The sequence below is a fragment of the Myxocyprinus asiaticus genome, chromosome 36, assembly GCF_019703515.2.
Source record: "Myxocyprinus asiaticus isolate MX2 ecotype Aquarium Trade chromosome 36, UBuf_Myxa_2, whole genome shotgun sequence".
In the NCBI taxonomy this organism is placed as follows: Eukaryota; Metazoa; Chordata; class Actinopteri; order Cypriniformes; family Catostomidae; genus Myxocyprinus; species Myxocyprinus asiaticus.
In genome coordinates this window covers 36,179,103-36,192,878 of record NC_059379.1, presented here as the reverse complement: position 1 = coordinate 36,192,878, position 13,776 = coordinate 36,179,103, and the positions used below count along the sequence as shown (strand labels likewise).

Genomic DNA, 13,776 nt, shown 5'->3' with positions numbered 1-13,776 from the left:
CATGTTCTGGTGTACAGATGAGACAAAGTGCATTCTGTAAAAATACACACGGTTAAGTATAAATAATAAATAAAAATGGTTATCCATGAAATAAGTGTAGGCTACTGTATTAAGTCACTGCATAAAAGCATCATCTACATAATAATCACATAAAGACTCCATCTCTCCTCACTGAAAACAAGCTTATTAAAGTAACACAACTGTATTTAGAATAAGAAACAGAGAAAGGAAAATAGAGAATAAGAGACAAATCTACATTTTTCCTTTTGTATTTTATTGGGTTTACAGTTTAAAAAAGACCATTAAATACGTTTCAATGGGAGAACTGATCAAACAAGACAAGGTTTTATTTAGTTATGAAGCAATACATTTTTAAGGGCTTTATGTTACAGCAGCACATAACAGAATAACATATTTTAACATATTAAGTGAAAAGAAAGGCAGCCACACTATACACTTTAAAACACAATTTCCTTATTGCTGATGTCCTTCATGTTGTTTATGCTTGATGATGCTATGCAGCAGACTTCTGGCTCCTCTCAATGGCCATTCGCTCCAGTCTCTCTGTGTAAAACCCATTGAAGTCCAGCCTATAAAAAGAAGTTGTATTATCAAAGCTACATTTTTCTGTTGAAGAGACTGAATTAAAATAAAGGTTGAAAGAACTTGTCTGTGAGCAGTTCAAGTTTTCAGATTAAAATAGTATTGGATCAATAGCAAAATGTGCATCAAAAATGTATACGATACATTTTTTATTCCATAAGAAGAAATGCGCATGAACCATGATGGAAACATTTACTGAAATAAACTCCAATTTATTAGGAATACAAGACGCACATCAATAAAGTCATGTGACTGAATAATTCATTCATAACTGGACTAACCAACGGACCAATCATCACATTTGAAAAGTTGCTCTCGTCATCCTGAAATCAATGGTGTCTAGTAAATCCAAAGCCTACATAAAGTTTGCACACTAAATAAATTGAATCCAAACTTGAACTGTGCGGAAGAGCAGGTTTGCTGACACTTTTGAAAAATATATTATAGATCCGCATGGTAAAATCATAAGAATGGATGAACTCAAACACATAAGGCTCCCAGAACTGTGGCGCACTGTCACTCCCACCCATACTATTACTAATTCTGCCATATGTGTCTACAGCAGAAATGAGTAGTATGCCATTCCAAACTCAGCCACGTTCTTTACAGTGTTTTGTCTGCGTGCTCTAAACCACGAGTATTTTATTAATAAAAGAGTCACAGTGGCTACAATTTCTCTGGAAGTGATGATTTTGTTCTTTTGAACACATAGGATGGAAACGTGGCTTTATCTGCACATTGCTTTTGCAATATTATGTTTTTTTGCGTAAATTAAATTCGCAAATTGGATGGAAACAGCTATTGACAAAAATAAGTATTTCCGAAATAATAAAAAAGGAGTGAGGTTTTAAAATTCAAGTTTAAACAGCTGTGCCAAGTTCTAAAAAAAGGTAATCTTTGTATTTGGCTTTCAAAGTTTTGATACAATGACTTTTATAATGTCAAGCGGTGTATCCATCAAGTAAAAAAGTACTTGTAAATGTGTGTACATACTTAATCTTTATTTTCAAGGTAATATCATATCATTTTTGAATCATGATAAGCATAAAATATTCCTGAGGTTACTGCATATGACCTGAACTAACTATAATTTTTCATAAAGGTAATTATATATATATATATACATACATACACACACACACACACACACAGTATATAAATATATGTGAAATAAAAAAATGTTTTATTAATATTTTAAAACAAAACTGCTAATGATTAACATAAAATTGAATTGAATTTCAGCCTTTTAATGACACTTTTTTTTCTTCAGACAGTTGCACAATTTTTTACTTAAAAAATTCAAGAGAAAATTCAGTCATTGTTTACTCACCCGTGATGTTATATGACTTTTTGTTCTTAACGCAAAAGGGAGAAATTATGAAACAAAATTGTGCATTACTATACAGTTGTAATATATTGTTGTCTTTACCTCATTTCACATGTCCACTTAAATCGAGCTTTTATTTTGGCATTTCTGTGTGTTTTTGACAGTAGTGTCTCATAAGCAGTTCCCACATGACCAAGTGTGATTATTAAACCCTAAAAAGCTACACACACAATTTTTTTTTAATTTAAATCATTGTTCCAACTATCATCACTGCTTAAAATTAAAAGTATCAAATTAAACTCAATGTTAACATTACAGCAATGTTGGAATGAAACAAATAAATAAATGCAATTTTGCATTGTATCATACCGTCATTATATTTATTATGGGTAAGAAGGTTCAGATTTGTAGTGCTGTTAACTATTTCATCAGAGCAAAGCAGAGATGACATTAGATGAGCAGAAAATGTACTTGATGGGATTCGCTCATGACAATCAACCGTTGAAGTTGTTTAACAATGTGAAGTCGCTGGCAGTAACAAAATGACATGAATGTGTATTTGACACCTATCCTTAGTCCCGATCATTACTATGTTTTTGTATATGTAACAAAAACCTTGTAAGTGACAGAGTCAAACAGTTTTATTATACTAAAATATTTTCCAGGACAAATAACTATTTTCCAGGACATTTTGGTATTTTTCTCATTTTCCATGACTGGAAAACTGCACTGCAAATTTCCAGGTTTTCCAGGATGCATGGGAACCCTGTATGTGACTCACGCCTTGTTCTGAAGGCAAAATCAAATGTATTATTTAATGAAAATGCTCACGATCATAAATCGCCTGTGCAAGTTCATGAGAGTGCACGAGAGCAACAGAATACACAGCCCCGCATGATGGGGCATTCAAGGGTGAAACCGTCAATTCATTAATGAATCATTCAGACCGATTTGTGACCAACTTTGACTCATTGACTTAAAGAATGATTCGTTCACAAATCAGAAATCACTATGGCTTACGAGCAAGTTTTACTCTGAAAAAGAGCAAAATATATTTTTAAGCAGATGAAGACTAGAAAACCATGGTTTTATGACTTTACTAATTTTCATGACATCTCCAGGCCTATAAGTCACAATTTTAAAATTCCCTGATATTTCCAGGTTTTCCATGACCGTGGGAGCCCTGTTAATATATCTGGACAAAACTAGTTTTATTGTCACTGCTAAGGTTAAAATGTTAATACAATTTGTTTAGCACTAATACATGCATTGAGGGAAGATTTTTGTTGCTTTTCCACATGTGAATGTGTTCAGAGTTTCACTGAAAGACTCCACTCACCTGTATATTATGTTGATCATGCTGTGTTCACAGTCGTTGGTGCTGTAAATGCTGACCTTATCTAAAAGATCCAGCAATAAGGTGCTGAAGTTACTGTCAAACTTACTGATGGTCCCCTCAAACCCTGAGTCAGACTGCAGGGCATCCACGTGCTCAGCCAAGAACTGTGAAATGGAAATATATAGTCTTGATAAAGTAAATTAATAAACTTAAAGTGTATTACCATTATGGTGTCAGTAATGCCAGATTTATCTACAAGAATTATTACTGCCTCGTTTCTGGTATTGTAGAAAAATTGGTTTATTGAGAGTCACTCACTTTAGAGGCCAGTCTCTTTTTCTCAGCCTCTTCAGTTAGTTTGCTTGGGGCTAGAGAGCCCTCCATGGTGCCGTGCTCGAGAGTTAGACGTTTAATCTCGCTGTCTATCCTTATGCTCTGGGTGAACCGCTGCAAAACAATTCAGAAACATTCCATCATGCAACCTGACCTAAAGGAACCCCTCATTATGACTGTCAAAGCAAATTTATACATTTCACAACATGCACAGACATCACTGTATAGAGCGCAACTATGGGGTTCTGGAAGTAAAAATCCCATTCATCTTCTCGTTTATTGTTAACAAAAGCATTAAATCTTTCTAGACAGATATACTGTACAATGAGCTCTGAGATTAAGTGATGGTAAATGGTTCTGTAGAAGCTACAAGTCAGTGTAATTTCAACTTCAATTAAAAAAATTGTGTTTAAAAGACGAATTCTCTGTGAACTATCAAAGAAGTCACTGCTATCATGTATATGGAAACTACAACAAAAGTGCTCAACGGCGATTGCCCACTAATTTTGTTGTCGAGTACTCCAACCCACAAAAAAAAACGAGTCATCGATTATTTGTAAATTAAAATGTAAGTAAAAAATAACAAGTTTGACACATACATGAAATGTATATTTTATTCACAAATGTTACAGTTTTAAAATAAAATATCTTCAACAAACTATACTTTTCTTTTGGGGAAAAATGAAAAGAAACAATATGCATGAATAAAAATAGTTTTTTTTTAACATTGCACTCACCCAGAGCTTAATTAGAAACCAATACTGAAGGCATTAGGGTAATGCACATATATAAACTCTGAGTCTACATAAAGACTATTACATTTTTATCACTTCACATGTTATTATAAAAAAAACAAGTGGTAAAAGTTGGCTTTTTATAAAATGTGCTCTGTCGGTGTTCAGAGATTTAACGCACATACACACACACTGGTCTGATAAGCTTCCGAATTTCTCGTACCGCTTTGCATTTTCTTTCCACCATAAAAGCAGGTTCTCGTCCGCTGGTTTGCATGACTCAACAAGTACCAAATACCGATAGAATAGAATTCAATAAGAATTTAAATATTACAAGTTTTGCCACACTTGGCTTTGTTTGAAAGCACAGACGCCATCATATCTCCTCTTTTCCAACACCTCGACGACACAACCCACGGCACCCCCAGTGGACTCAACTGTAACTGCGAGAAGCCTACGACAGGCAAATGCACAAAGGAAAATCAATTTGCGATATTCGGGTAGTGATTTTAATAGTCAACTTGCTGATGCAGAACGAGTACTCGATTACTTGTGCACATCCCTAAAAATCAGAGACAAAAGTTGATCTATAAAATAAAACAACATTAATTATAATATATGAAGTTAAAACAAAATAAATCTAAAATAAATGCATAAAAGGAGTTTTACACTTCACTACACTGAAAACTTCTCTCCATAATGTCTATATCTTTACCTGCATGCAGTTGGTGAACGTGACACAGACAGACATGAGTTTGGAGAAGATCCTGAGCAGTTCAGGGTTGGTGAGCATACAGTCCTTCAGACAGTTATCCAGGAAACTGGTGTGATGACACAGCACATCATCAATGTTGGACGCCTATAACAGATAATTGAAATACACATGCAAGGTCTAATCAGAGACTACTTAGCAGAGATGGGCCACTTCTATTAAAATGTATGGGAGAGGTAAATGAGCCAATCACCTTTTAGTATACTTGGATATGTTGTATTGATAACAGCTCATTAGCCCACAACCAAGCAAGACCCGACTCAAAACACTAATAGCATTAAATCCAATACATAATCTCTCTGTTCCAGAAATCTTATGAGCTGCCTACGCAGGCAGCATTTTAAGGTTTCTGTCCCAATGTGAATGCTACTTCAAATGGCATGCAGCATAATTACACTGCTTTCTAAGATAACTTGCTTTGGCCAAATTCTGAGGTAGTGACAAGCATAGTAAAAAAAAAAAATCCATCCAAGATGATGAATAAACAGGAACAAAATGTTGATTATAAACATACTTGTTACTCATTTGTTAAAAAAAAATAGTTTTACCCAAAATTTGTGTGTGCTAATCATCGTAAGCTTAGCGTCATGCAAACACCAGACTCTATTGAAATCAATTGTGAGTCGAGCCTCCAATGCGCCTCAAATGAGGAGCACTATTTGAGTTAAGATGCTGCCTTTGAAGGCAACTGCCTACTCTATGTAGGAAGCAGACAGCAAGGCAGCTCATGAGCACATAGAGTAAATAATTTCTTGTGACTTACAGACTTCAGGTTGTTCTCCATGATGTGCCATGTGGGCTCCATAACCTCAAACATCATGTAGTACTGAATGTTCTGAACGAAGTTAAGCATTCGCTGTCTTAATGCGAACGCTGCGGCAAACCTGCATTAAACAAGATCTCCCCAGTAAGATGTCCACTTGAAGATGCTCAACAACTGTTAAAAGAATGAATAAATCTGCAATCTCACCATTTAGCAGAGTGTAGTGAGTACTGTTTAGCTTCTTTATTGCTGATCCACACATTACACAACAGCCTCTCCACATGCTTGCAGTAGAACATGTGTCTGAACAGCATCTGGTATCTCGTCAAGGCTTTCCTATAGGACAGAAGATCATGTCAAAGGACTAGTTCACCCAGAAATGAAAATTCTGTCATTTACTCACCTTCATATTGTTTTAAACCCATCTCATTTTCTTTCTTACGTTCACTTTCATTATATTGAAAAGAGTGGCCAGGATATTCTTCAAATGTTCACCCATTGTGTTCCACACAAGAAAGTCATATAGATTTGGAACAACATGAGGGTGACTAAATCTTATGACAGAATTCTACATTTTGGGTACGCCGTTCCTTTAAGAAGTGTAGAGCCACGACTGCCGCCCAAACTCATTGTTTGAATTGAAAAGTACCCTGCCATATGGAAAAGCTGAGTACCGGTTAATTATGAGTGAAAGTGGCCACTTGACAATGTAGTCGAAGGAGAAAGCCTCTAATCCACTGAGTGAAACCTCTGTTGGCTCTGCATTAATGATGGCTTTCTCTTGCTTGGTATCTATGGCGAGAACGCGCAACAGCTGGGTGATGACATCATGAGGCATCAAGTCAATCTAGAGGAGAAAAATAGAGGTTAAATACAGCATTTCCCATGATGACCTGGTGCCTATTTTAAGTCAACTGGATGACATTTTCCACTTGTTAATGGGAATATCAACCATCCTCAAAATTATAATACCGATTGGATAAGTGACAATGTCTTCAAATGGAAAGCAAATGACAGTTGCCAGCAAGTTACTCATTTGCATCAATCAAAACCTTAATCTTCTGTATTCACATTAATGACATTCAATTATCACTTAATATAGCACAAAAATGTCTGTCTATTTGTACATTTTAACTAGGGCTGTGTGTTGATAAAGATTTCCCAATCTGATTCAATTCCGATTCGCGAACTCTCTATTTGATTCAGATTTTGATTATAGCAGTTATAACGTCCATTTTGCTTACATTTGAAAGAAATTCTCTCCCAGCTAATGCTGTTAATTATACAGAGGACCTTCTAACTAGGTACATTATGAAACAATTCATTTTGCTAATTATATTTGATTTGTTTTCATCATTTTGGTTACATTTTAGCATTTTACAAACATACAAATCCACATATTCCATCAATAAATATGATATTATACTGCATATATTATATTTTATTTATACTATTTACACGTATATACATTGATTTGTAGAAAACATCGGTACTGTCTCTTTAAGAAAACCTGCAGTTCTGCACTGAACTTTTGTACATGAGAATCCCTCCATCCCAATTTCATATTGTGGATGTAGACTTCTATGGCATACTGAAGACCTCTTGTAAAATTTTATTAAAAAATTTAACCTAATCCAAACATGCTACACCTTTTGCAGAACTACTATAAACACAACTCAAATTTCTCCTGGTTTATTGTTTCAACCATAATATCATAGTATGTAGTATTTATTTACATAACCAGTCAAATGTTTGGACACAGCTACTCATTCTTTATCATTACTGTTTTCTTCATTTTAGATAAATAGTTAAGTAATCAAAAGTATTAAAAACCCAAATGGAATCATGGACATTATGTAGCGACCAAGAAATCCCATGTATTCCATGCTGGATACTTGTTGGCTGCTTTTTGGATTGCTTTGGGGTTACTGAGAACTAACTGGTTACAAAGCAGTTGACCATTTCACCTTTAAATCATCTTTGAAGGGGTCTGTGTTTGCAGTACTCATCCTCAGAGCCAGCTCCAGCAGGGCCTCCAGGCGTGGAGGGATGATGTCATCAACCGGCTTCTTCAACTCCTCCTCCGTCAGATCCATAAAATGCACAAAGAAGTCCCCTTTATCCATTAAGAAATAATGCTTGATTGACCTGCACCACAAGGAGAAAAAGTGTTACATTTTAAAAGCAATAACATACTCATATTAGAACAGATTTCAGAAGTTGAAGGTTTACTTTCTGTAGATATTTTTGTTGAACAAAAGATTTAAGTCTAATTATAACTGCCCTACATTACATCAAATTTAAGAGATGATGTAAAAATGTTTACATTCAGAATGTAAAATCAGAACTTGGAGGTTTACCTCAGGCGTGAAACAAGCTCCTTTTCCTCCATCAGGAAGTCGAGCAGAACTTTACTGGCGTAATAATATGCTTTCTCGATCTGCTCCACATACGCTCTCTCTTTAAGAGTGTAAAGAACTTCTTTGGCATCAGGACAGGTGACGTCACGGCCACACTCTCGCACTACATTCAGATACTTCCCTGAGATGAGAAAGAACCAAACGAATTTAGGGAGATTTTAAATTTTTCAGCATGTTCTAAAGGTTTTGACAACAGAGGTAATGTGTCATATATTTAAATGTGTATGTAAAGTACATGCCTTACCTGTGTTTAATATCTTATCTGCCATTTTCTGCAGAAAGGCTGGAATCCTGTGCTGGACGATAGTGTACCTCTGATCCCAGTATTTATCATTGTAATCCTCCTGAATCTTCTCTTTTTGCAGCTCATGTTCCTCAACCATGAATTCGCTATAAAGCACACGCAAGCACGCACACACAGTGTGTGATCACAAAGGTTAATTCCTATTAAACTTTTATCATGAAATAGCATTCAAAATGACAACTGGAATACTGTGGACTAAGACTAAATCTGATTGTATTATGAGCACATTTTTGTGATGGGTCACAATGGGTCACTTTCAGTTCATAAGTTGGAATTTCAAAGGTGCGATTTTAGCCGTTCTGGAACTTCCACTAGACTGAGCCTGTAAAATTAGACACGCCCCTCTTTCCAAAACCCCGCCCTCCACAGTTACCGTTGAGACACTGCAGAAGAGCAGCAGTGTGCTTTTCATGGTTGAAAATTCAAATGAAAAAAAAAATTAGCACCCTCAGATGACAATGTTATGAATCTGAATATGCTGTTAAACTGAATGAACCGCTTCAGCTACTACACTACGAGAATGCGCAAAATGATCGACAGGCAGAAAGCACATTAAAGTCTTCTCATTGGCTGATCAAAGAACGTTTTTGCTTGCCGTTTACACACTATAGTGCTGTCACAGAGACCGGTGTGATATCTCAGGACACTTATTCAGAAATATTTTTCAGGGAGTAGGAACATTTTCTGTATCCCATTCCATAAAAAATAAAATAAAAAAAACTGCAGGGGGCCTGGGTAGCTCAATGAGTATTGATGCTGACTACCACACCTGGAGTCACAAGTTCGAATCCAGGGTGTGCTGAGTGACTCCAGCCAGGTCTCATAAGCAACCAAATTGGCCCGGTTGCTAGGGAGGGTAGAGTCACATGGGGTAACCTGCTCGTGGTTGTGATTAGTGGTTCTCGCTCTCAATGGGGTGCGTGGTAAGTTGTGCGTGGATCGCGGAGAGTAGCATGAGCCTCCACATGCTGTGAGTCTCCATGGTGTCATGCACAGCAAGCCACATGATAAGATGCGCGGATTGATGGTCTCAGAAGCGGAGGCAACTGAGACTTGTCCTCCGCCACCCGGATTAAGGTGAGTAACTGCGCCACCACGAGGACCTACTAAGTAGTGGGAATTGGGCATTCCAAATTGGGAGAAAAAAAGGAGATAAAATAAAAATAAGTAAATAAAAACCACTTACAGCACCTTTAAAGGAATATTCCAGGTTCAATAAAAGGTCAATCAACAGCATTTGTGGCATAATGTTGATTACCACAAAAATGTATTTCGACTCGTCCCTCCTTTTCTTTAAAAAAAAAGCAAAAATCTGGGTTACAGTGAGGCACTTCAAAAGTGAATGGGGCCAATTTTTGGAGGGTTTAAAAGCAGAAATGTGAATCTTATAATTTTATAAAAGCACTTACATTAATTCTTCTTTTAAATCTCATGTATTATTTGAGCTGTATTACAGTCATTTTAGGATTTGTTGACATTATATCGTCATGGCAATAAAGTCGTAAAATTGGCTATAACTTTTCACAGAAAAGGTTAGTAAGTAATTTTATCACAGTTAAATCATGTTTACATGCATATTGTTTATGTCTTGTGGCTATACTTATACTTGATTTTTGCATTTTTAAAGAAAAGGAGGGGCAAGACAAAATGAATTTTTGTGATAATCAACATTATGCCACAAATGCTTTTGTGCTTAACTTGTACTGAACCCGGAATATTCCTTTAAGTAAACTGGATTTTAATTGAAATTACAGCAAGAGGAATTTACTGAATTGCAATTACAAAAAACTGTTGTCAAAACATAATTACATCATTGATTTAAAAAAACAAAAAAACAAATTGTGCCTATATATTCCTTGACATATAGAATACATTTTCTCAGCTGTTAATAATTACCGATATCTAAATTTGAAACTCATGACTATCCTGTGACTAACTTGTTTCACCACCATAGTCCTAAACAATTACTGTTAATTTATTAAACATAATAACATTTATATAAATGAATTTAATTTCAATGACAATTCAAATATTGATTATAAATATCATCTCATGTTTCTGGAAATATCACATATATTGAGTGTAAAAAAAAAAAAGTATTTATGGGCAACTCATTTTGAAAATATAAATATAATAATTATTATTATTATATTATTTCAATCCATTTCAATTTTACTTCCATAAATTAAAATTACAATTCTGTTTGCAACCTCCATTCAAACTGTGATTGGCACACAACCCTGTTGATCAGCGGTCAGATTTTACCTGTAAGGATCTTTAATGATGCCCCTATAGATCCACTTCTCCAGTATTTCAAAGTACGGGACGCTGGCTGCTTTGGTTAGATAAAGGCAGAGCTCTTGAGCCTGGCTGTCTCCGGTGTAATTGAACGTACGATCATGAAGCAGACTTAATGTTGACCCACCCATACACTCACCCTTATCAACAGAGGTGGCTAAATGAAAGAGGGTGCAGGGAGAGAGCTCATTAGCAGGCTACAGGGTATATCAACACATACATCTCAACAAGACAAGATGTGAGTGCTGCTTTATTGACTAGAATGCTGCTGCAACTAACCAATATTTCTAAAAGTGAAAGATTAAAGAACCAGCAGTCAATAACATGACAAATATACATTGCCTCTTGTTATAAGAGCAAGAACAAGCTCATTAAAAGAAAAAAAAAACTTGTAATGCTTTTCTAAATGCTTTTTGTAACTCTTTCAATAGTAATTGCATGTGCAAACAGCTTTACCGATGGAAGCCAGGATTTCCATGGTGCGCATGGTGGGCTGAATGTAGAACCAGAGCTTCTGCAGGGAGATCGTGCCCTGTCTGTGAAGATGCTCAAGCTGTGTTATCAGGATGAGATATTCCTTCATCAGAGTCCTCATGGCTGCAGTCAGGGCATGATTCACTTGACCATACTCAAAGGATGACTTCTCCTCAGTGAAGCTACAAACAGAATACACTGCTTAAATGATGCACTACAAGCAGGGGCGGTACTAGGATTTGATCGTTGGGGGGCACTGTGATGTTTTCGGGTGGGGCTTGACAGTTGACCGTCGATCTTTATGCCATCGTTCCCCCTTAATAAACTTCTGATGCCCCCCTAGAGAGATGGCAAAACGATCAACAGTCAACCTGTTGCCCCTTAGACCCGGCCACGACTATAAGTATCTGACATGACCCCTTTTAAACTTTGCATCATTAAAAAACATGGTTTCCTTCATCTCAGTGGCATGAGGATTTGTGACATTTCCTACATTTGCTATCTATACACACACACAAAAACTGGGCTGGATTGTGGTGGTGTGACAAAAATACTAATTGTGTTCAGGATCAAATTTGACCCCACATAGGATATGAATATATCAGTTGATAAAACCAAGAATTTTTTTTCATTTGTCAAATAAAATCAATAAATCAACCACAATGCAGAACACACACAGACAGAAATGAAGGGGTGATACTATGACACATCCACAGGGCGGAATGCACATGCTCACACACACACACACACACACACACACACACACACACACACACACACAATCACACACAGAAATGAAAAGATGAGGCTATTAAAGAGTCAAAATAAAATCAACCACAATGTAGAACACATACAGAAATGAAGGGGTGAGACTATAACACATCCACAACGGAGAACACACACAGAAATGAAAGGCTGAGACAATAATACTTGGCACACACCAAACATGCACGCATACCAACATGCACACACACACTCACAGACACGCATACACAGAAATGAAAGGCTGAGACAATAATACTTAGCACACACAAAGCATGCTCACACACACGCACGCACGCACGCACGCGCACACACACACACACACACACACACACACACACACACACACACACACATACACAAATAGACAGACAGACACACACACAGATCAAAGGCTGAGTTTGAGACAGCTGATCTTTTCCACTGTGAAAAAGTTTACGCTTAGTTGTGGGAGCTGTTTGCCATTGCAAAAGGTTCATTCTAAGTCGTATGTTTGTACACAAAATGAATTATCACTATTCATTCCTTTTTATTTCTGTTAATATATTTACATTTTTTATTAATTTGTTCTACTGATTTATTGAATTGGGATGTTTGAAATAAATGATCTTACTCTAAGTCAGGGGTCGGCAACCTATGGCACGTGTCCCAGCACTGGCACGCGGAGGGGTAATCACTGGCAAGCCAGCAATGGCGAGAGAGGAGTAGACTCTTTTATTCATATGAAATTCCACACCTGCATTCCAATCTACATCTTGATGTAATCCTTCCTCATGATCACGCAGCGTGTTTTCATGAGCTGAATAGGAGACTCGTGCAGACTCATGCAGCGCGTGCAAGCCATTCACGCATCACGAGCCAGCAGCGCTTCAATTTCAATTAATCGCGAGATTAAACGCGCCCGCTTTGCTTTGGTCAGGCTGCGTGGATGACAGCCTACATTCCGTGTAGTTTCTTTTTGCTTTCAGAACAGCATGTGATGTAATGAAAACACCACTATTAATCCTTGAAATTTCCAACCCAACATAAAGTGCATCCGGAAAGTATTCACAGCGCTTCACTTTTTCCACATTTTGTTATGTTACAGCCTTATTCCAAAATGGATTAAATTCATTATTGTCCTCAAAATTCTACAAACAATACCCCATAATGACAACGTGAAAGAAGTTTGTTTGAAATTTTGCAAATTTATAAAAAAAAAAAAAAAACGAAAAAAAAAATCACATGTACATAAGTATTCACAGCCTTTGCCATGACACTCAAAATTGAGCTCAGGTGCATCCTGTTTCCACTGATCATCCTTGAGATGTTTCTACAACTTGATTGGAGTCCACCTGTGGTAAATTCAGTTGATTGGACATGATTTGGAAAGGCACACACCTGTCTATATAAGGTCCCACAGTTAACAGTGCATGTCAGAGCACAAACCAAGCCATGAAGTCCAAGGAATTGTCTGTAGACCTCCGAGACAGGATTGTATCGAGGCACAGATCTGGGGAAGGGTACAGAAACATTTCTGCAGCATTGAAGGTCCCAATGAGCACAGTGGCCTCCATCATCTGTAAATGGAAGAAGTTTGGAACCACCAGGACTCTTCCTAGAGCTGGCCGCCCATCCAAACTGAGCGATCGGGGGAGAAGGGCCTTA

At 36.9% G+C, this 13,776-nt stretch overlaps 1 protein-coding gene across 2 annotated transcripts in view; it reads right to left on the bottom strand.

The window, feature by feature from the left end:
* Positions 1-253: 253 nt before the first annotated feature.
* The window catches only part of LOC127426736 (gamma-tubulin complex component 2-like), a 31,695-nt gene continuing 18,172 nt past the window's right edge, over positions 254-13,776 (bottom strand). Inside the window, exons 7-18 of one of the 2 annotated variants that reach the window (XM_051673723.1) lie at positions 11,350-11,549; positions 10,861-11,050; positions 8,536-8,681; positions 8,232-8,412; positions 7,839-8,019; positions 6,546-6,718; positions 6,079-6,207; positions 5,872-5,992; positions 5,052-5,195; positions 3,588-3,716; positions 3,270-3,433; positions 254-1,958 (exon numbers count right to left, since the gene is read on the bottom strand). In XM_051673723.1, the coding sequence (XP_051529683.1) occupies positions 1,919-1,958; positions 3,270-3,433; positions 3,588-3,716; positions 5,052-5,195; positions 5,872-5,992; positions 6,079-6,207; positions 6,546-6,718; positions 7,839-8,019; positions 8,232-8,412; positions 8,536-8,681; positions 10,861-11,050; positions 11,350-11,549 (1,798 nt within the window). In that variant the 3' untranslated portion in view covers positions 254-1,918. The remainder of the gene's footprint in view (positions 1,959-3,269; positions 3,434-3,587; positions 3,717-5,051; positions 5,196-5,871; positions 5,993-6,078; positions 6,208-6,545; positions 6,719-7,838; positions 8,020-8,231; positions 8,413-8,535; positions 8,682-10,860; positions 11,051-11,349; positions 11,550-13,776) is intronic. The other variant, XM_051673722.1, reaches the window with a different exon arrangement.